Here is a 23,101-nt window from a genome sequence, read left to right as displayed (position 1 = left end):
TTAATCCAGAGAAATACAGTGCTGTTTAAGAACTGTTGACTGTTGCATTTAAGATCTGAAAGTACCTGTGGTGGTATCTGTAGGTTAAGACACCAGAGAATTAAAAACAAATCACATGTCCATTTAAGGCATGGTAATACAAAAGAACATTTACATTACACAGTGTATTATTAGCTTCAAAGGCCCGAGTGGACTTTGTGTTTGGAAATAAATCCTCAGATGATTTTCGTCCCAGGTGGTCCAGACTGAGCACGATGTGTTTTTAACCTACGAGTGCAAATTTAATTTGATCGTGTGAAATGTTCCGAACACAGTGGGTAAAACGACAGACGCGACGACGATTTGAGGAGATACCATCCCTTCTTAATCCTGAAAAAATAAAATGCGGAGACTTTTCTCAATTCCTCAAAGTGAAGATGGAAAATTCCTTCTTCACCGTTTGGCTCCTTATATCTCAAACTCAAACCCAAACTCTAATTAATGGGTCTTTTTTCAGGTATCACATTGTGAATAAGTTACAAGATGGAAAATACAACTCAGGGAACACATTTAGATGATCACAGACAGACATACTATAACGAGCAGTAAACACACTGCAGAAATCTTCATCTTATCTTTTTTGTTTGTAAGGCGTATTTTCTTACAAATTCAATACAATGGGCAACAGGATGTGTATTGTAGATACCTCTCACATATTAATTCACGTGATTCCACCGCTGTGGTGAGATTATTTTTACCTATTCAACTTTTACGTGACATTTCTTCAGAAGATGGAGAGTTATGCAGTGCACCGACTCACCTCTTCCTGTTTTTTGCTCTGGAGACTGACTGTTTGTACTCTGCCTGTATGACATAAGATTTGTTCATATTTGTTCCTGATAGCTGAGATAAAAAAGGTCAGGTGTTCTCTGAGACTGTGGCTAGTTAAAGTGAATATATTTCAGTAGAACCTATGGCATTTTGACATCCCCTACGACTCGTCTGTGGCTTTGCCCTGGACCGGGTGGTGACTGTTGTTGCAGTGGACCTGTGAGAGCTGCAGGTTGTTGTGGAGGACTGAGCCGAGGCAACACATGGACTCAATCTCCTCCAGGAGGCCTTGATCCTGCACCACAGCTGCCCCAGAGCCTTTACCCTGACCCAGACACAGGCCGAGTCCCAGGAGCCCCTCCTTGGACACGTCTTTCTCCCACGGGACCTGCATAGCTGACTGGCTGTTCCTCGACGGGCTCCCCTGATCCTCCCGATGGCCCTTGCTGCCCTGCCTCTGAAGGGCCTTTTCCTGGTAGTGCCTCACTGTCTCCTTGGACAGCACCTTCCTCCTGAGGATGCTGGTAGATGCAGTCTGGTTCTGGGCCGGAGGAGGCTCCGTGCTGGCTTGTGGATCTGAGATGGTCCGAGACCGTCCCGCAGGTACAGGAGAATAGTTTGCTGGAGAACTGAAGGTGTGGGAGAGAGTGGGAGATGGCAGCGTAGGCGTAACTCTATGGGACAAGAGGGGCGAGTAGGAGTATCGGTCTCCTGGCTGTCGCCCTGGAGGTAGAGGGTGAGGGTCAGAGGCGGGCTGATGAGGATGTGACTTGGAGGCGTCAGCATCCTGGACTGGAGGTGTAGAAGTGATGGTGGGCCGTACAGGAGCTGTCGCCGGCTTCTTTGACACCTTCAGGTTGCTCTTGCTGGGCTGTCTGCGGGGGGACGGCGGGAGGTGTTTTCCATGGACCGCGCTGTCATCCTGGCCCATGTTCCAGCCGCCCTGATCCACGCCCCCACCACAGCTACTCTCATCTGCAGCCTGAGACTCACTGGATGTTTTGGGCTTGCTCTGGAACAGAGGAAAGAAGGAAAAAAAACATTTGACAATAAACTTATTGAAGAAACCTTGTAGTCATCAATAACTGCCCTCCTGACGTCTGTGGCTGAAATCAGTGCTGGTGATCAGGATGTGTTTAAGTGATTTTGCAGCATGCGCCGATTGCTGTACCTCACTACGGGTCAACATATCAATGAGTCATTATGTTTGGTTGTAAACACTCTACAGAGCACACTAAATACTTAATGCCTCTGTTCTTCGCTGGTTATAATGCTCTTAGAAACTTTTGTAAACATTTTACAGTGGGTGTTGACCCTTCAACACTATGAAGTCACACAAGTTGCTGTCATGTTCTGACTTGTGTGAAGCCAAACTAAAAGCCACTTTGAGTAGACACATTTTTGACTTTGGGAGGCAGATAAATGGTCATTTTGTGTTGGCATTACCATTAGCTTTGGGGATTGAAAAGGTTAAAATACTGTATGTGACAGAAGAGCTGTGCACAAAAACTTCAAAGTAAAATTAATTTGAAAGGTCCTAACTGCGTTTTATCAGACACGAGTGACGATCAATCCTTTCACGATTGGGCATCTTTACCCATCTGTCAATCCATCAACGTATCCCGACACAGTTCAACAGCTATTAACCGAGATCTTTCTGTCATACCTCTCTGGCATTTGTTTTTATGTCCTCAGCCATTAAATACTGACAAGGTCTCAGAAATGTTGTCCATGTCTCCTTCACAGAGACTACAGATAAATAATAGCTAACTCCAGTACAGTTGTGCACTGCCCCTGTCAAATAAACAGACAGATAAGTACATAGTAATCTAGTCTTCCTCCAGTCTCTTGCGTACCGGGGGCATGTAGTCTAAATCCTCCATGGACCTGAAGAAGTCCAGACTCTTGGCAGCGCTCAGTTTGCCTTGCTCCACTGTCGAGGTGTTCAGAGAGTCCAAGATTTCCTCCAGCAGGTTCATCTCTCCTGAGCGGGAGGAGTCGATGTCGAGGTCCAGCGAGTAGGAATCATCGCTGTCCTCCGTGTATGAGGGGACGTCCCCGCTGTCCTCCGAGGAGATCCTGGAGAGAGAACAGCATTTCATACTGTGTAATGATGCAAATAAGATAATTGCGTTCTGTCGTCTATATATATATAAATATATATACACACACACATACTACTATATTACTGTGTATTACTGCGAATATCAGTGAGTGTAAGTCAACACACTGTCATAACAAGTTCCTTTGAAAGGAAGCAGTTATAGTGGGACTGGCATTTCTGTTGACTAATGCTGTTGCCAAAGATGTCCACTTGGGGGCAGTATTATCATGAGTAAAAACAGGCTGAAAAGCAATCTTGAACCTGCTGTCAACCCTTAACAAAAAATAAAAAATAAAAATCAGCCAGCAAAAGTTCCCAAATCTTCACATACAAGACATATATTTTTGAAAAATGTCAAAATGTCTTTAGTGACAAAGTGTTTTAAGGCAGGTCATAAGAATAGGAGGACTTACTTGCTTGCCCTGTCCAGCTCATCATCATCAAGCCCGTATCCAAGATCTCGAGGGCCCACGCTCATGGGAGACTTGTTGAAGTTGTGCTGCTAATGAGAACAACACAGAGAGTAGATGTTAGACGCAAAGAATAATATGATTAAACAATAAAAGTAGACCCGGGGGGCGGGGGTCTCTCTAAACATGGAGTCTAGACAGAATACAGTGTTCTGCTGAGGTGCAGCATTTAATAAAACTATGACAACACGGTTGGGTCCCCGTAACACAGGAGCACTAGCTACCTTTAATGAGCCCCGACCTGCAGGGCTGAGATTAAATTTGTCAAATTTGGGTCTAGGGATAAAAATCTTTAAGATCCCCTGCAGGATTTTATCAAACTCTGCGTTATTTGCAAACTACAAGCTGCTCACGCACCGCGAGTTAATACGTGGGTAACTGCATTAATCATTCGTATTAACCACACCCGTGCATGTGACTGTATTTGTCATTGCAGTGTGCTGAATGATCAGTGGGCACTGTAGTTGTCTGACACAGTAGGGTTTAATAAGCCACCTGTGTACCATATTTAATGGGCGGGTTAAAGAAGAGACAGAGGCTTCACAGAGCAGGGCAGGACTCTCCCCATGGGAGCCCAGATCTGCCCCAGGCCACTTATTAACATGCCTTTCACTACGACGCACATGTTCCTCTCTGACTGCATGTGCATGTTCACTTATGTTAACACTATCTCACTTTCTAATTTACACTCTTTGCATTTTGCCCATTTACCTTCTTAGATACTGCTAAAGACACATCCTATTTTTTTTTCTGGTGACATCTCAAATTGTCCTTCAGTCTCTCCTGTTTTTCATACACTCATGGGGCACAGCTAATATGCTAGCACTGCTAACAACCAGTGTGCATTAGCATTAAGGGGCACTGTGCTGTTTTCCCTGTTTTGTTGGGGTTTTTTCCCCCCCTCTAACACCGTCTTAGCTCCACCTCACTGATTTCTCTGCATTTTTCTCTGCTAAGCTCACGTTAGCCACGCTATCAAAGCCCAGCACTGAGAAAAAGGGATCTTTACAACCTTAAAAGTGAGCCGAGCACTGGGGATGTGTTTGAGAAGTGAAGACAGTTGTGTTTGTGCGCCTGCGTTGCGGTTGTGGTTAAAGGGAAAATCAGAGACGCAAAGGTGAGGAATAGTGAGGAACACTTATGATGAAAAGACAAAAAAAAAAAAAAAAAACAACTCAAAAGAATGAGGGAGGAAGGGAGTGAATGAAAAACGGAAGGAAGGAAATACTGAGAGGTGAGAAAAGATTCCTCAAAGACCCAAAGAATGATGGGAATTGCGGGGTGGGGGGTTGGGGGTTGGGGTGCACTCGGTATTGGAACCGTGAACCAAGCCGGTCTTGATTAGCCGACGCAGTGCCAGCCAGACAGGCGGAATGTAACGTGTGGCTGGCCTGGCCTCATTTAGGGCCCGTGTTCGGCCAGGGAAGACATACACACCCGCACACACTCACGTACACACACTCAGTCACATACGCACCCTATTACAAAAAAAACACAAAGAGTTAAAGTGCCATTTTCTCCATAAAAGTCAGCGGAGGAGATGTGTGCAGTAGCCACTTAAGCCTCTCAGCCATCGGGCTAAACACGAACACATGTGGTGGCACCGCTGATTGGCCGAGCCGCTCCCCTTCCATGGTAGCTTGGAGCTATAATGAAAGAGATTTCAGAGGGGCTCAGGCCTGGGATCCCTAAACAGCCTTTAATGGATTCCTGTGTCAGGGCAGTAAATCTGGGGCCAGGCCAGCGTGCCAGCCAGCCAGAGCGGGCCGACGGAGCAGAGATGCACCTGTGAGACACAAACACTACAAACACACACACACACGCCGTATGTTGATGGTGCGTGCCGTTATTTAGACTGCGCTTTTGTGCAAGAGGGCTGCGTTCAGGAGAGCAGGGCCCCTCTCTGCGTCTAGGTGTTTATTAAAGCAAGGTGAACCCAAACACAACCAGACACAGGTCACGAAGCCTGGCCCTCTGATCTCTGTTACAGCTTTGGTGCCGTCTACGAAAGGAAGTTCCATAGGGAGCAGTAAATGGATGGTACCTCACTTCACGGCTTTATCAATTTGTCATTCCCTCTCTTCACGGTGACCCCTTAGTGCAGCAGTTAAGATGAAGCTATTTACAACAACCGAGCATTTTACGATGGGAGCTCCACATTTTGCACAGGAGTGGAGTTTATCACACTAAAAAAAAGGAAAAAAAAAAAAATGGCCGACACGTTGCATTCGTTTTACTGGTAATGTGAGATACAAAGTCGTCCCTCGAAACATTATATTCACCTCCTCAAAAGCTGTCAAAACCAACAACTGCTGTTAAATCCGAGATGTAAAATTAGATGTGCTGCGTGTCAGAGTAAACAACAACAACATCTTCAAATTCAGACATTCACAATGAGAGACTCTGAGCCGGTGAAAACAGGTGACAGCTCTGCCACCACCCTGTACCTCCCCAGGCCTGACAGGACAGCGGAAAGCACAAGATAGCCGAACAACAGATTATCATACTGCTCCTTCATTAGCTTCTCGCTGTCGGCTAATGGGAAACTGAAAGGTGAAAATGAAAAAGAAAATTCTCCCTCCATGCCTTCCTGTCTCCCATTTTCTCCCTCCATCACTTTGCTGTCAGTGACAGATGTCACAGTTTCTGTCTGCCTGGCTCTCGCTTCCCTTCCTCTCCATCGCAAGTGATACTGTGCAGAACGCAAGGAGCGAAGGAGTCAGGAGGAGATGCGGCAGAGGAGCAGGAGTCATGAAAATAAAAAATAAAATAAAAAACCGTCAGGTTATTTCAGTTGAGCGACTGTAGCTCAATCCTCCTGTGCCCCTCAAATCAAGGAAAAGATATGACATCTGAGCCTTTCTTGGACAGCAAATTCACTAAATGCCTTACAAATGTCTATCATTTTTATATTATTTATTTTTTACATTATGATCCAAGCTACTGATTACCAGGATAAAGAAGCAGATGAATCCTCAGCCCTGATTCACTCTCACACTCCTATCTTTAGTCTCGCTTACAGAAGTCGAGGACTGTGAACAAATGAAGGCAGAATTGTACACATGACTACTTTATCCTCTACTCTAGTTCTGTATATCCTGGGATTTTCTAATACAATAAGCAAAAGTATTAAATATATCTAAGGGGCCTCAAAAAACAGATTTGATAAAACAAATTACATTTCATTTCTGTGGTTATGAGGGGAAAACAGTCATCACCATCCATTTTAGTAGCTGCATTTGGAGAAACAAACTTTCCCCTTCTTCCCTGCATGACTGGTTATGCGGAACAACTATGCCTCTCTGTGACAGGGCCAAACGCTAGTGGACTTTAATAGCCGGTCTTACATTATACATTTCATATGGTATTTCTGAGTGGGCACTGATCTCACAGCTTGGCAGTCTATGTAAAGAGATGCCGGTAAAATGCAAACAAACCTTGGGGAGAGGCAGAGCCTTTGCAGAAGTACGGCCAAGTCTGTGTCTGCCTGTTTAAGAGCTGCTGACTCGAAAGGGGAGGGAGAAAAAAAAAAGAAGAAGAAAAAAAAAAAACAGTGTTTGAGGCAAGATCCACTACTCGTCTGTCCAACTGGCTGTTGCTGAAAGACCACTTCCCTTTCGCTTAAAACAGGAGCCATATAAAAGAAGGAAAATGTGCATTATGCTCATTCTGCGAGACTAAACTCATCCAGTCAAATCACCAGGTGTCTTCTCCTGTGAGTGACTGCGGTGCAGTACTCGGAGGGCGCCAGGAGATGGCACTTTGGTTTCAGCAAGGAAGTCAGCTGGGTCTCTGAAGTGGGGAGAAACTAAGCGAAGTGGAGACTACAAACACATACAAATAACCATGTAAAATCATGCACGCGAACACACGCGCGTACACACGCATACACACACAGCAGAGAGCCACTGTGCTTAAAGTTCAGTGTGATGCATCTTAACTATATTACAATATTACAATATTTACAATTACATAAAGATTTCATTATTATGAGTTATAACACACACACACACACACACACACACACACACACACAGTGCATGGTCTATAATCTACAATACAGGAATATGTTTTATTTTATTATTTAAGTTATTAGCTATTCTGTCTACCCAGAAAGTATTGCTTCAGCATATTATAGCACTTTCAATCATGTACTGACCATAATGCACACACAATGTCCACGTAATGCTTGTGAGCAATACTTCAAGTGTTACTGTATTAAAAATAGATTTTAGTATAAGCATGTTTGAAATTATAGTCCTGTTCATTCTCCTGTGTTACAACACAGACACTTCACAAGTCATGTGCATAGTGTCCATATGTGTCTACTGGCCATGAACACATGAGCTGTCTCCCACCGATGGAGCATGCAAACACCAAACACATGCACCCATGCATACACACACGCACACAAACACGCGCACACACACACACGCACACACACACGCACACACACAAGGTATCTGTGTGACTTTGTTCTTGCCATACATCTTTGTTAGCTCCTTGTTTCCCCTCCACCCTGAGCTGTGTGGTGTTTTCCTGGCTGGCATCTCTCCTGCCTCACCAGGTGAACAGTCCAGAGCCTGGGGCTGAGCCCGGCCACAAGCCTGCTGGCTGTCATTGTCCATAACACTGTCCCAACCTCTGCTATCCTCTGCTCTCTTAACAGCTGTCATTCTGTTGTCTCCAACCTGAGGCAAACTGGTAAATGCAAGCATGTTTGTGAACACGCACAGACACACACAGACACACACACACACACACGGATACATGCTCAGGCACAAAACACTTTCTATGTGCAGATGCTTACAGCAAAATACTACATAAAAACGGGCATGCACGCACGCACACACACAGACACACACACACCAGATATACAAAATCTTAAACAGAATCTCGGAAACAGATGTGGAACTTACACACAGAACCATACAGGAGCCAGAACAATGGTTGTTGTTTGTTGTATCAGACGAGAAGTCAGCAGTCCAATTCAGTCTTGTTTTTGTCAAAAGAAAAGATTACTCCTACATTCTTAATCAACAAGCTCACCAAACAAAACAAATCACCCACTCCGCCGCCAGATAACGGGCTCAAGTACGTACGCAAATGACAGCAGCACTTTCACTTTGGTGTGTGTGTTGGCTGATCAAATAGAATATGAATTTCGTAACTCTGATTATTTTTGCTATGATTAATTAAAGTAGCTACTCCAGGATCATTCATTTCATTTTCAAGGACAGACATAGAGGTGTTTGCGGAAAAAATATATATATATAAAAAAAAAAAAAAAAAATGTTGAATGCTTAAAATGCATCAGGCTTTTTCTCTCATGCAGGAAGGATGGAATGCTGTTAATCACATCACATTTTTGGAGTGTCGGATGGGGACGTGTTTTTGAATTTAGAGGGCAGGCGAATGAGCTTTTGTTGGTCACTTGGTCAAAGGTATGGAATGGTGGAGAGGATACGAGGAGAAGGTTTCTGAGTATATATTCTGAAGCTAAGGATGAAACAAGAAGGAAGGAAAATAAATATAATTATCTTGTGTTTATTGTAAATAAAGTGAGGCAACGGGATAAGAATGTGCAAGAATACTGCTTAAAAAATGGCAGGACTAACATCAATACACACCCAGTTGCTCATTTATTAGATACACCTACACTGGTTATAACTAACGCAGTACAACTGATGAAGTTTACAGTGTTGAGTTTTTGTGCAACTGCTTTTTTAATGAGAAGTGTTTCCAATAATAAGTCTTCCATCACTGATACACACGGGGGGCTGTTTCAATTGAAGAAAAGTATGAATTTTTATTTTACTCTAGGAAAATAATATTTTAGGAAAATTCATTGCATTGCAAGACCAGACCGAGGTTTGTCTACAGAGAGGGAGTGGGGCATATTTTAAAGAAGGGGACGAGAGTGGGCCGAGGTACTGCTGTACAGTAGGTGTCTGTGTGTGGGCACGAGGGGTGGGGGAGGGGTGAGGATAAAGGTATGATTTCTTTTTCTTTCTCTTATTTTACTTAACCTTTATTTAACTGAGTTAGTCCCACCGAGAGCAATTTCTCGCACAAGGAACACCTGGCCGCGACAGTTGTGGGCAGAACACAGTATCAAGGTTTCATAGGAAGCAATCTCGTGAAAAAAACAAAAAAAAAACAAAACAAAAAAAAAGAAACACAATGAAAAAAACATACAGCGCATAGACTGAGAAACGATGGAGATGAGAGAGAGTCTGAACAATAGTTATGTTTTCCTCCAACGTTCTTTTGAACTGTAACTGAAATGTAAATATGCTGGGCTTTAAACAGTCAGGTGAGTCTTCTTTTCCATCTTCGCATATAAACAGAAAAAAACAGACTTACTGAGGTGGACATGAAAAAAAAAAAGCTTTTGTATGAGAGTTGGGTTTATTTTCAGCTTCAATTTTGAGTTTTTAAGTACAGTAATGTGGCTTCAAGACATGAGCGAATATATAAGTATCCTGAAAAACAACAAGAACCAATCATTTCCAGTACAACTTCCATCAAAATGTTTCAGTCTTTCAGGGGTCAGTGCACACTGACAGGCCATAAATTATAAAGGCTTTCTTGGCTTCTCAATTTTCAGTCTTAGTTTCAGGCGACAGGGAAAAGAAAAAAGAAAAAAAGAAAAAAGTGTTGGGATGTCAGACTTCACTCTCCTCCTGGGTTTTGCGTCTTTAATGAGGAGGGGTCCAGTAAAAACACAATATTAAACCTGGGCGATGAACTATGAACTATAAGTCATGCACCGATATGTGTTAAGAGATGAACTGGAGGAGCGGTGTGGACATTATATAAACACAAACACCCACAAAACCAGTGCTGTGGGACATGTTATCCTGTGTCCTGTGTGTCCCTCCTCCAGCGGTCTCCAGGGACCCGTTACTGTGGCAATGAACAGGCCTCGATGGCAGGGACAGGGGTGTGAGTGAGTGTGTCTGCTGAATACGGTGTGTGTGCGTGTTTGTGCGCACATCAGTTGCATGTTAACTGTTAATCTGTGTGTGAGTGTGTGCCTGTGTGTCAGGTTTGGCCTCGTCTTTGTGTGCGCACTGGCTGGTGGGGGACAGGGAGGACGGGGGGTGGGGGTGTCCGAGGAAGCCTTTAGAAAAGCCCTAATTGCCGTTCGTCTCCTCTCCCCGGCCGTCACACCTTCCTCTGCGCTAAGACTTTCCAGCCTCATCACACACACAGGAAACACAACGCTAATTAGAGACAGCACAACCTCTCCTAATCACACTCTTACATGACTGTGACCAAAATGTCAGTGTGTGCATTGCCAGCATGTTTTTTTGTGGTTCTTTAGACAGAATTGGGAGTCCAGTTGCTGGTTTTTGTTTAGCTAGAAGAGGTGGAAAAGCTCCAGCTGAGACTGCAGACGTATAGATATGAGGTGATATAACTCGTAGCCCTCAGGCTGTCTGAGTGTGTTTAATACAGTACAGGAGCCTAAGAAAAAATGTGTGTCCACGTTTTCATTTACACTTCACTGGAGTGTCGCATAATAAGCTAACATTTTTAACTCTCTTGATAAATTTACTGATGAATTTGTGCTTTTTGAGCGTGCATGTGCTTGCGCATTGTATGCCAGCTCTGCACACAACAAAGAAAAAAAAAAAGAAAAAAAAAATCCACTTATGGTGCACAAGCAAATTCTTCAGAGGAAATGCTGACCAGCAGATGAGTTGCTTCTACTGTCCGTGCTGTTCAGAGAAAAATACCGAATGTACAACATGAGTGTGTTGAGTGAAGAAAAAAAAATGCTTATCATTACATTTGGCACCTTGACAAACTACGGTACTTTCCAAGAGCTGTTACAGAGGAGGGGAAGTGGGGAGGGATGAAAATAAAAGGAGAGCGAGAGAGAGAGAGAGAGAGAGAGATGTGGGGATGGAGTGAAAAAAAGGAAAAATTGAGAACAAAAAGTGGACGTAAAGAGTGCTGAAGTGGAAGACTGCATCCTTGTCGGTCAAGTGAAAACTGAGCTCTGGTATGATCAGTCAGTGTAAATGTAGTTAAGTCATTTACTGATGTGCATCTGTGTGTGTGTGTGTGTGTGTGTGTGTGTGTGTGTGTGTGTTTGTCATACCCGTCTCATCTTCTGCAGTCTCCTTGGAGACAGGCTCTTGGTGCTGGTGGGAGACCCTGCACAGACCATCATCCCCTCTTCTTCTTCTTCCTGAGAGAGAAATGATGAATGTAAATCATAGATTATTTGTGTTATAAATTACATATATATATATATACACAGTTTTTCTGAACAGCATTTTTCAAACTGAAACCATCAATCTGGTGATACGCTATACTTTCTCTTCTTGCCAGCAAATCACGTGAAATGATGAATTGATCCCACTTAGATCCTCATATAGCTCATTCATCTGTGCATTAGAGACAAAGTTTTGTTTGCAAACTAAAACATCAGTGAGCCACACTGCTGCATTTGCTTACATACTCCTGCATTATGATGAACAAAGGAACTGTACTTTATCCAGGTCAATCTCCAGGGGGGGAAGTAACTAATTACATCAGCTCAAATGACTTTTTCAGGTCTTTAATTTGACTTACATTACAGCACATAATCTACTTAGTTATTTTTAATCATAATTGAGTACTGAGTACAATTTGAATTAAAATCAATAAAATTACATTTTTTGTAGCTAACAGGGCTATCAGATCACAAATGGCTCAATAACAAACCAAGACATCCCCAGCAGTTTCACCTGGGACTGAGTAACATTTCAGTTGTGTAATTTTACTCCTACTTAAGTACATATTTTCATTACTCTTTCTACCACTGTCAATTCCACATACACTGTCATGTTGCTCTAAATCTCTAAATACCGGGTTGGCATCAAATCCACAGATGAAAAAGTTACTACCCCATTAAACTTGTGTTTGTGTAAATGTTGCTACAAACTCCAGTGATCAGCATTTTTTATACAATCAGAGAGGTGTTTTTTTTGGGCCTTCAAATAACAGTTATTTTCATTAACAAAACACCTGCCAATTGTTTTCACGATGAACTGATTAATCGCTTGGTCTATAAAATGTCAACAAAATTGTGGAAAATGCTCATAACAATTTCCCGGAGGCCAAAATGGCATCTTCAAATTGCTTCTTTTGTCCGACCAACTGTCCAAACCCCAAAGACTCTTCATGCACCGTCATAACTACCAAAGGCAAATAGCAAATCCTTGGATCTAACAGGTTACAGCAATTATCTCCAGGTCCTTGTCCGTGGCTGCCAGTAACATTAATGCGACGCAGATGAAGAATGATGCAGAAAACACTCAAATTCCCTGAATTATGTTTGTGTATTCATTCACGAGTGCGCGTGAAATCTGTTTAACTTCAAAATCAAACAGATTCAACACCTCCACTGCCTCTATGAGTGCGTGCATGCACACAGCAGAACACGGCGCACTCCTCTTGTACATCATCAGTGCCCTCTCTCCTCAGTTTCCCACTGACAGATCAAACTGCTATTGCCGTATCAAATCCATCAGGCTTATGGAAACATACACCTCGTTACATTAGCTTTGAGGAAATCACAGGCTCACTGATGAAATATGCAGACAATAAAAGAGAAAGAGGGGCCGCGGCTCGGATGACATGACAGGCCATAGCCAGAGGGGCGTTGGTTAAAAATGTACAGCCCTGAACAAAGCGCTAAGCAGGCTTCAGCAGTCATTAAAGGCCCCTGCGTCAGAATCACACTCTCCATGTAAAGCAGCCTTCCTGTCTGTTTCTATGAGGGGGGGCGTGTGTCTATCTGTGTGCCTCGGAACAGAATTATGTGTACAGGGGTGTGTGTACGACGCATGCTGCTGCGAGAGAGAGTGTGTGTGTGTGTGTGTGTGTGTGTGTGTGTGTGTGTGTGTGTGTGTGTGTCTGAGAGGTGTGAAGGTCCGTGCTGCTCACCCTTGCTTTAAGCCTGCCCTTAATGTCCCGGATGCCCCTCTTGGCATGACTCTTGGCCTAGGGAGGAAGAGAAAGACAAGCACACACACACACATTTTCACACACACAGATTACTAATCAAAACATGTTGCGTTAACATTCCACTCTGGTTTCATGTAACATCAAGAAATGCTTTGATCCCTGTGGCAAAAAAAACCACACGGAGACAAAAGGCTGGATAAGAGCGCCTCGCACACTAACAGGAGGCGATAACATGAAAGGGCACCCTGACCACCTATTGCACGACGCATAACGACGTGGCGCTGCTCATCAAACATGGACTAGTCGTGAACACTGCTCCCGTTCCTTCCACTGTCAGTTCCAAAGCAGACATTAATTTGTTGTATATTCATGCAGACTGATTCATTTTCACAAAAATAACCCGCAAAATGTCACCTGAGGTCTGTTTCAGTGGGATTTTCAGGACGTGGTGTTTCAAGTTATGTGCATATTGAAGACAACAGTGCATTAAGCTTGAGAAAAAGAATGTACCTTTGTCACAGCTGTGTTGAAGAGTGCTCCTCCTCTCTGTAATAGACACAGAAAATGATTAATCAGCCACTTAGAGGCATTTTGGGGGAGTTTCCACACATAAACACACATTCAAGCTAATTATTTTTCATATTATATATTCATATATGCATACAGGTAGGGCTGGGCAATATGTTTGAGGAAATTTGTCTCCTGTAAAGTGAAACAAGTGAACCCTACTCATTGTCTTGACAATCTGTTTGATTATTTTATGTGATTTTTGCATACACTTGTCACAGTGTGATGTATAGTATGCTTGTAAATACCACAGTAGTCACACAGGACCCCTTTTCAATATCAGAACATAGCCAAAACTCCCTCTGCAGCTGTAAATATCGTTGTAATACAACTTCTGATGACACCAGATAAAGTACTGTATCACTGAGCCATGATAAACTGCGTGATTCACAATATTTCAGGAGGGTTTTATTTAGAAGCAGCCTAAAAGCGATGGCAGGGACGGTGCGTGATTGATTTCTGCAGACTGACATTATGGCACCCAATATCTCTCTGTTGCTGCATCTCTGCGTCTCACTCTTTTCCTGTTTGGTCTTTAGTGTAAGCACAAAGCGACGGCTAAACGGCTAAACAGAGTAAATGGCAGACGGCGTTTCAGAAGTCTGCAGAGGGAGAGGAGGAGAGGGGCCGAGGTGAAGGCCCCTCTTATAGATCCCTGTCAGTCAGGAAATGTGAACTTTAACAAACCTTTGAAGAGCACTCTAGAGAACTAATTCAGCCTTAGCTGACGGCGTGCGGAGAAAGGGAGGGTGAGGGAGAGATGCTCAGTGAGAGAGGGGGGGGGAGGAAGGGAGGGAGGGATGGGGGGGGGGAGAGACTGAGGGGGGGGCTGTGACAGAGATGAGAGGAGGAGAGAGAGGAAGATAAAGAGAGATAGATGGCGAAAGAAAAGGAGAGGGGGAAAGAGACAGGAGATGAGGAAGGAGGGAAAGATCTATGTTCTTGGGTCGGTTCAGCGGAGTAACGCCTGTGTTTGCTGCCAGATCAACATGTCATGTCGGAGGACGTCTTGTCACGTCAAATCACTTCTGTCTCCCCTCCCTGTCTGTCTCCACTGTCCTGCTGCACGCGCCGCTTCACACACCAAACTGCACTCGCGTTGGATCTGTACATTCAGGCAGCCCCCTTCATTCCAAACGCGGCGGCAGGACTTCAAACACTGAGTCGTGTCAATCATACTCTCAATTAAATATAACTCGGGAGTAAAATGAGTGAAACATAAGAAAGAGAAGGCAAAGATAAAAGCATTTAGGTATGATATGCAGGACTCTAGGAATACCTTTACAGTGTGCATCCACTGCTGGTAAGACCTTGAATTACCTGGAGGGATGTATAAAACGCAGGAGACATGAATTAATCATTTTGCACTCGAGAGCATTGTGATAACATTGCAAAGCAAAAGTAACTATGTATATTACACTGTGACACATTTTAAATTGTAGACAGAACCATTTCTATTTCAAAGAGGACAAACAGGTGAAAAACTAAAATATACATACATTCATGCACTATACAGTCACTTTCTGCCATTATTTGTTATGCTCTTTGTCCTGTACAATCAACAATCTTTGAGTGAATCATTTACTCTTGTACATATTAGCATTAGAAACTGGATATGTTGGATTTGGGAGTGCAGAAAGGATGAATGTTTTATCCTGAGCTTCTTTTGTACAAGGGTTTCCTCTCCAATGTTTCAAGAACAGAATCACAGATGACAGCGTGGGTTTGGGTCAAGATCAGAATTGATGAGCCCAATAATATGATGGATATTCAGCTGCGACATCTGGATGGCATTTGTTTTTTTTTTTCTTGTCCTGCAAACACGACTCAGACAACCACAAGTGTTGTGATCAAAACGGTCTAATTTGTCTGAGCACTCCTGTGGGATTTCAAACTTCTGATGTCTCGTGCACAGACTTTGCGCGTAATCATGCTCAGTCCTGCCAAAACCTTATTAATTCTTTCGTCAATCTTCTTTTGCCACATTCAATCAGATTTTCAAGTAACCCTTGTGTCGCTTCCAATAAAGATTTTCAGAACAAATGACACTCGAGATGCATGTCAAAAATAAGAAAATGAACCGTTTCACTGTTTCACTTTTTACAAGTTTAAAAATGGTTATAAATCATTTTAAACCATAATTCAGAGCATAATGTTGCCATTTTTAATCAATAATAATTAAACTCAGTTCTTCCGAAGAAACTACAGAGCATTACTACTCAAAGGGCTTCATGTGTTCTGAGTTGTTTCATGAGTTCAAACAGGTTTTAAACATGACTCAGACACTGCTAGATGTGTTTTAAATTAAGTCATTGTTAAAAATATTCAACACTGCATAATAATAATAATAATAATAATAATAATAATAATAATAATAATAATAATAATAATAATAATAATAAAAAATTCGCCATCTTTTTAATCATTTCATTATCTTTAGATGCCTTTTTGTACATCAATTTGTTTTACATTTTACAGTGCATTAGGAGACTATTAGTGTCTTTACTTTTTCATTAACAACTTTGTTCTTTATTTGTTCACTGCGTTTACATCTTACTGAAACACTATTTAGATAACTATTGCCTATTGCATGAAATATGGCAAATACATACAATGCGGCCAATTGATGGACAGGTCGGTCTAGCACTACTCACTTCCACAGAAGCCCCCCTCTGTGATCTCCTCTTCAAACACGTCGGAGAAGCCGCGGCCTGCGTTCAATTTGGCCAGCCGTCCGTCGATGAACTGCAACCATAAATTACAACGTGCTTATTAAAGAAAAGAGGAGGAGGGGAGTGTGTGTGGACACACTTAAACAGATACACATACACTCACACACAGATTCTGGCCACTCAGGCCACAGTGGGGTGTTATTAATCCTACCTGACAGAAACTACATCCCAAGATTAGGTGGGTTGCAGGTAATAGGGATTTGGTAATGTGTAGCAGGTGAGGGATTAGGGCAGCAGACTACATGCTGCACACTGTCTGCGACATGAGGAAGTTTCATTTCCTCCCTCTGTAACGTGGTGCGCATTAAACTCCATCTCATAAACATGGAACTAATAGCCAAGACAGCTACACGTTTCAGGAGCAAAGTCGCAAAGTCATGTTAATATGTTACGCAAGTACAAGCAGTAACACACACACCTTAATAGTTCTGATTAAAAAATTTAAAAATTTAAAAATTTAAAAAAAACAACGGGTTTGTTTAAAAAACTGAATGCATGAAAAATATCCTGTGACTTTTTTACAGGCCGTGACTAAATAAAAGTCGGGATGAAAGGGGGAGGAAAAAACAAAACCATGTTGAAAATACTTGGAACACACTTCCTGTCCTTTTGGCCCATTATGAGGGGTTTAGCTCATCTGACTGTTGATGCTGTTTTGCACTTCTTGTATTGTTCTAAACACCAAACGTGCAGAAAATCTCGTGCGGAAGTAGATCACTCAGTCACACATATGGTGCACTGTTTTCTATTAGATCAGTCCAACCACAGTGACCCCGAAGTTGCTGTTAATATCCTGTCCAATCATTTATAATATCAGCTCATCACTGTGTGGAAATAATTCTCTCAAGTTATGGATCCATTGATTTATTATATTACTTTTGCCGATGACATTCAGCGATAGCAGTGGCCAATGTTCATCTGTTGTGTCAAGTTAATTTGCCCCGGCACATTCATGAGCAACCGGCTCGTGATTCTCTGCCATCGGTTTGTAGGGCTCTATAAATTCTGGAAAATTCCTATCACAGAGGAAGTTGCTGTAGTGTGGGCTACAAATGTGCTGTGAGCTGTTACTTAAAAAAAAAAAAAAAAATGTGATGAAGGTTATTTTATAAATTTACATTACCGAATTGTGTTCTCTTTCAAAGCCAAGGGTTCAAGTTCAGTTATTTTTTTGCAAACATTTCCTTGATTTGCTGGCACAAAATGGTAAATAAATAACAACAAAATCAAAATAAACATTAACAGAAAAAATATTAGTATCAGCTCTCCTCTCAAACATTGTATCACTCCACAAATTCACAATCTCTGCTTCTTTATCTCCAGTGACATCCTTGAGCTTGTTTTGGCAAGTTGGTGTAAAACAAAACAACAACTTTTCATTTACCTCATGTGTGGCCACAGCCTGCTGAAGTCCTGCAAAACAACTTTCCACTAGTTTGTATGTCTTTTTTTCCTATATCTTTGTGTTCAACCTTTTACCAAAATCTTTTTTAACCTTTTCAGTTTATTCCTGTAAAAGTAGGAGGGCGAGGCGGCAAACAATCAGTAATGTTGTCATTCAGAATAATTAGTATAAAAAAGAATTTGGATTTAAAGTTGAAATACTCTTTGACTAATAATTGCATTAATTAAAAATCAACACCTCCTACCTTTTTAAGCACTCCAGTGGATTTTTACAAGGAACAAATGGTACACTATTCTTTTCAACAGAAATCTTGACATCAACATATTGTCAGATAATTTTTTTTTTTTTTGCTGTAGCAAGCCCACTCCCACCTCTGCAAGTGTGTCCAAAGTGTGACAACAGTGTAGGTTGTTTTAGGGTGTGTGTCCTCTGGGACAGTCTGCTAACTAGCGACCGACGCGGCCACCCGCTCCTCTGGTCAGAAGAGCTGGAAACTCATCATTAGATCATTTTAATGAGAGGTGAGACTGCAGGTTCCAACCACTGCTCCACGACTTGGCCAGCCCAATTAGTGCACATAATCAACCCAAATCATCACCTAGCCAAAGCCTCCACTTATCCCCCCCCCCCCCCACCACCACCACCACCACCCCACCCCGGCCCCCCGCCTCCCACCCTCCCCCGTCTCCCTCCACACACTCCGGCCAGATTACCTGCCTCACTGTGGGTCCTAATTAGACATTACTCAACAATGGCAGACTGTGATCACCACACTCTCACACACATGCAAACCAGCGCGTAAACACTTGCTCGCGCGCACGTGCAGGCAAGCGTGCACGTACACAAACCCACATACACAACCAACAGGCTAATTTTCTTTGTTTTGAGAGAGAGACTGTCTCAGGGAAACACAAAATAAATTCAAGTTAGGACCACATCAGGACTCGCTTCCCTCGGCAAAAAGTTGGACACCAATTAAATGTATAAGCAAAACAAATTTACTTTTCAGGACAACTCGGCTTAAATCATTTTTGACTGTTTCCAAAACGAGCTACACGCATGCAAAACATTTTCAGACACGGCTCCCAGCTTGACGTGAATTCTGCTCCATCTCTTCATGTCTGCATGTCCTCTTGTTTCCTGTTGATATTTTAGTTGCAGACAGTAGAGAGTTATTCCATCTGGCTACCAGCAGCACATTGACTCACTCACGAGTCGGTCACAGTGGTCTAGATTTATTTAAACTCTGCAATTGTGGAGCCAGAAGTTTGGATTAGGACTCTACAGGGGTTCATTTACAGAGATATACATGGAGAGCCGAAAGGAAATGTAATTCTTTTTTTTGCAACCTGGGTCTCATTTGTGGAATTTTAGCTCATAAAATGTAGATACTTAAGGATAAAGCAGAAATCACGTCACTCACAGGTTTCAGAGGGGGAGTTTTGGAGGTTTTATAGCTCACAACCATCTTTTTTTGTTACTTGAGCATGGAAAGCAAAATAAAGCCAAAAGGCAACCGGCAACAACTATTGCTGCTTGACCGGCAGCACAGCATGTCATTCCAACATAAGCATAGCAATTACAAGTTCACCAAGAAATGAAATTTCAGCCATTATCTACAGACGGGGTGTGCGCTAACACTTTTAGCATTGCGGCTACAGTGACAAATTTACTTCAAAAAAAGGAAAAATCTTTTCAAATCAATTTGGGATTTCTGGGCTTCAGGAGACTAGGATTAAGCCGGACGAGCTGTAAGAAGCCGTTTTATGTTTTTGTTCTTTCAAGACTATACTTTTAAACAGAAATACTTGACATCAACATATCGTCAGATCATTTATTAGCTGTAGCAAGCCCACTCCCACCACTGCAAGTGTGTCCAAAGTGTGACAACAGTGTAGGTTGTTTTAGGGTGTGTGTCCTCTGGGACAGTCTGTTAACTAGTGTCTGTAATGTAATTACTTTGACAGAACACAGTTACCTTTTTTGTTTAATCCTAAAAACAGAATCTGTATTCTGTTACTCCTGAGGCCTGGGTATGATAGGCATCAATTTTCAAGTATACTTTGAAGTAGCAGCTTGTTTTATCCATCATTCACACTGAACGGATCAACCACAGGATCAAACTTTAAATAAAAAATAATTTGGTTTTGAAAGGACACACCTTTCATCTTTTTCCATATAACTGCTCAACTACTGCATTCATATATGCCAAGAATGACAGATGATTATTGATAGATGGGATGTACATAGTGTAGAAGGCTTCTGGCTGTAAATCATCAGGGTACAACTTCCCCTACAATCTCAAATTAAACTGTGTATAGCTTACTTTTGTCAATAAGGCGGAGAGTCTTCATTCAACTAGTCTCTGCTAACATAATACACACACGACAACGTGTATGTGTGTGCACAAAGTGTGTAGAAGCTGGGGATGTTTGATAGGAAGCAGGTTAATGCCGACAGGCTTCCCCCCGCATTCTTTTGGAGGACTTCTCCCACTTGCTCTGTTCTGAACACAGGATGTGCTGGTGAACCAAGCAGAGACAACAACGTCCAGGAAGAGAACGGAAGAGTTTTTAGATAAAGGTGAAACTATGACATTTTAAGGAGGTGCGGGCATGTTTATATTCATTGTGGGGTTGACTTTGATCTGTATGGTTTACAAAAGATTATTTAGGAGTCATCCACATGTTTGTGATTAAGCAGATTATCCAAAAACAAATTATACTACATTAAATCTTTACAATAACGATATCTATATTTATTCACAGGTGGCAGAACACATTCTTTACTCAAGTTAAAGAACAGCTACTTTGTTAAAAGTACAAGTACTGATTCAACTTCTTTACTCAAGTGAAAGTAAGAAAGTACAGGCCCTGAAATGTACTCAAAGTATAAAAGTAGAAAGTGTCCATGGCCATTTCTGTACAAAGCTAACTGAACGACATATCATATTAATATAATAATCTAACTTAAAGGTAGAATCAGAAGGATTTGAGCTGATCCAAGTTAATAATAAATACACCAGTGAGAAAAAAAAGTCTCATTCCTAGTGTGTCAAATGCCGACATTTGTGTTGAAATGTAGTGGGTAAACATCTAAAGTTGTCAGAAATATAAATACTCAAGCAAAGTACAGATACTTGAAAAATCTACTCAAGTCCAGTAGCAAAGTATTTGTACTTGATGCTCTTCAATGTCATGTAACGGCACACAATAGTCTCTCTGTTTAACTTGGCTATTCAGGTCCCCAGGTATTAATAGTGTTTTCCTAAATTTGCATGAACAGTTCCTCGCCGTTGCCCCTATAAAACTGGAATTACTTGTGGCTGATCATGAGGCAAAAGTGCTGCCTTACAAATTGAAAACAAAATCACCTGTAGAAAAGCAATTTCCTGCTGAGATGGCGACACCTCAAACTCAGGTAACACCTCGACATTATGCATGTGTGCTTCAACATGTGTGTAATGTGTGCGGTGCTCAAACGAATCCAATAATATGGTTTGAATTTGGCTCAAGTTTGACCTTGAATTCTTGACATATAGGTGTCAAATCCTACACTTTGGCAAGTCATTGTGTCCATTGTGTGCCAGTGCACTTATATACAGTATATCATTAAAAACATATATATCGTATTAGATGTTTCAGTCTCGTTGAGCGTTGATGGTCGTATGCTTGATAATTGAGCAACCCCACCTGTTTGTTTACACCACCCAGGCTTAAAAATGGCAGCGACTGTTTTGACGCCCTCTGAGTCCGCTGTCGACAATCCCATTGGGAAAAAAAATGCACAAACTGTTTACTTTAGCTGGAGAATAGGGCAAGTAAACGAGCAAAAATAATTAATGAAATAAAAGTTTTTAAAAAAGTATCATCCTGTAAACAATTAATCCCTGCTCCTGATGTAATATCAGCCATGCGGCATTTGTGGATTTAAATCTATTTATTATGTGTGACAAATGCACAGCAGCCAAAGTTTATTACTCACTGTATGCTGCCAAATGCTATTTATGATTTTAATTAGGAGCAATACCAACAAGACAGAAGTCCTACTCACATGCCTTTAAATAAAGTGCAATAAACAAATAACATATAACATCATGGATTATAGGTGCAAAACAGGAAAAAATAAAGGCTCAAAATATAATAACAGTTGGTATAAAAACGAATCGATAACAAAACAAGCAGCAGAAGTACTGGGAAAAAAAATAAATATAAATAATATCTCCAGTGCCAGAGTGTGTACTTATATATAAAAATTAATGTGAGCATGTGTGTGGCCATGCAAGTCGAGTATTGTTTTCGAGCGCATGTGGGTCATGGCCAGAGCAGAGCCCGGGTGGACCGCTGGCCTCTCTCACTTTAGTCGAAAAGAGGAGTGGAGGAGATAAGCTCACCCCATCCCCCGTGCTGGAGAGGAGGAGGAGGAGGAGGAGGAGGAGGAGGAGGAGGAGGAGGAGATAAGGGCCTGTTTCCCAATGCTACCGCTGAGGCAGGAGCCAGCCGGGAGGAGGCTTTGAACTGCTACTCGCTATCTGCTCTGCCTGGGAAAATTATAGACGGGGCAGAGTGTCCACGGAAACAAAAGGCTGATTGAGGGCCGCTGTGCTGCAACTCTCGGGGGTAAATCACACCACTATCATGGGTCAGAGAGCGCAAAGAAAAATTCAAGGGGTGAGAGGAAATTTTCGTCGGAGCCAGAGGTGTCTCTCCACTCAGCTCTGGCTTGGTTAAGTTCAGCATTGCTGAAGGGATTTGAGAAGAAAAACATATTAAGTATACATGAGTGATTTTAAGGGAAACTCATGTAACCACACATGAATAAAGGATACCTGCACACGTGCACATATCCTCCACATACACAGCACATGAATATACACATGAACACAGTGGTGTTTACAATATTGTGTCTAGAAGTGGTGGACTTCCAGTTTTCTGCAATAAATTTCAAACCACATTTTTTGATTTCACAGGCTTGGGCATACATGTTGAAAACAGAACGGAAACTTGATATGGTAAAAATACTTTAAACAGACCTGAGTTATCATGGT

The 23,101-nt window shown here is 42.1% G+C and overlaps 1 protein-coding gene across 3 annotated transcripts in view; it reads right to left on the bottom strand.

The window, feature by feature from the left end:
- Window positions 1–919: 919 nt before the first annotated feature.
- The window catches only part of dennd1b (DENN/MADD domain containing 1B), a 107,329-nt gene continuing 85,147 nt past the window's right edge, over window positions 920–23,101 (bottom strand). For 2 of the 3 annotated variants that reach the window (XM_037114745.1, XM_037114747.1), the window contains 8 exons: window positions 16,572–16,662; window positions 15,197–15,237; window positions 13,861–13,896; window positions 13,330–13,386; window positions 11,498–11,587; window positions 3,328–3,416; window positions 2,667–2,889; window positions 920–1,822 (listed from right to left, as the gene is read on the bottom strand). In XM_037114745.1, coding sequence (XP_036970640.1) covers window positions 971–1,822; window positions 2,667–2,889; window positions 3,328–3,416; window positions 11,498–11,587; window positions 13,330–13,386; window positions 13,861–13,896; window positions 15,197–15,237; window positions 16,572–16,662 — 1,479 coding nt within the window. In that variant the 3' untranslated portion in view covers window positions 920–970. The remainder of the gene's footprint in view (window positions 1,823–2,666; window positions 2,890–3,327; window positions 3,417–11,497; window positions 11,588–13,329; window positions 13,387–13,860; window positions 13,897–15,196; window positions 15,238–16,571; window positions 16,663–23,101) is intronic. The other variant, XM_037114746.1, reaches the window with a different exon arrangement.

The sequence above is a fragment of the Acanthopagrus latus genome, chromosome 11 (assembly GCF_904848185.1).
Source record: "Acanthopagrus latus isolate v.2019 chromosome 11, fAcaLat1.1, whole genome shotgun sequence".
NCBI lineage: Eukaryota > Metazoa > Chordata > Actinopteri > Spariformes > Sparidae > Acanthopagrus > Acanthopagrus latus.
Note: the sequence above shows the minus strand (reverse complement) of the source record. Positions and strands in the feature narration are given on the sequence as shown.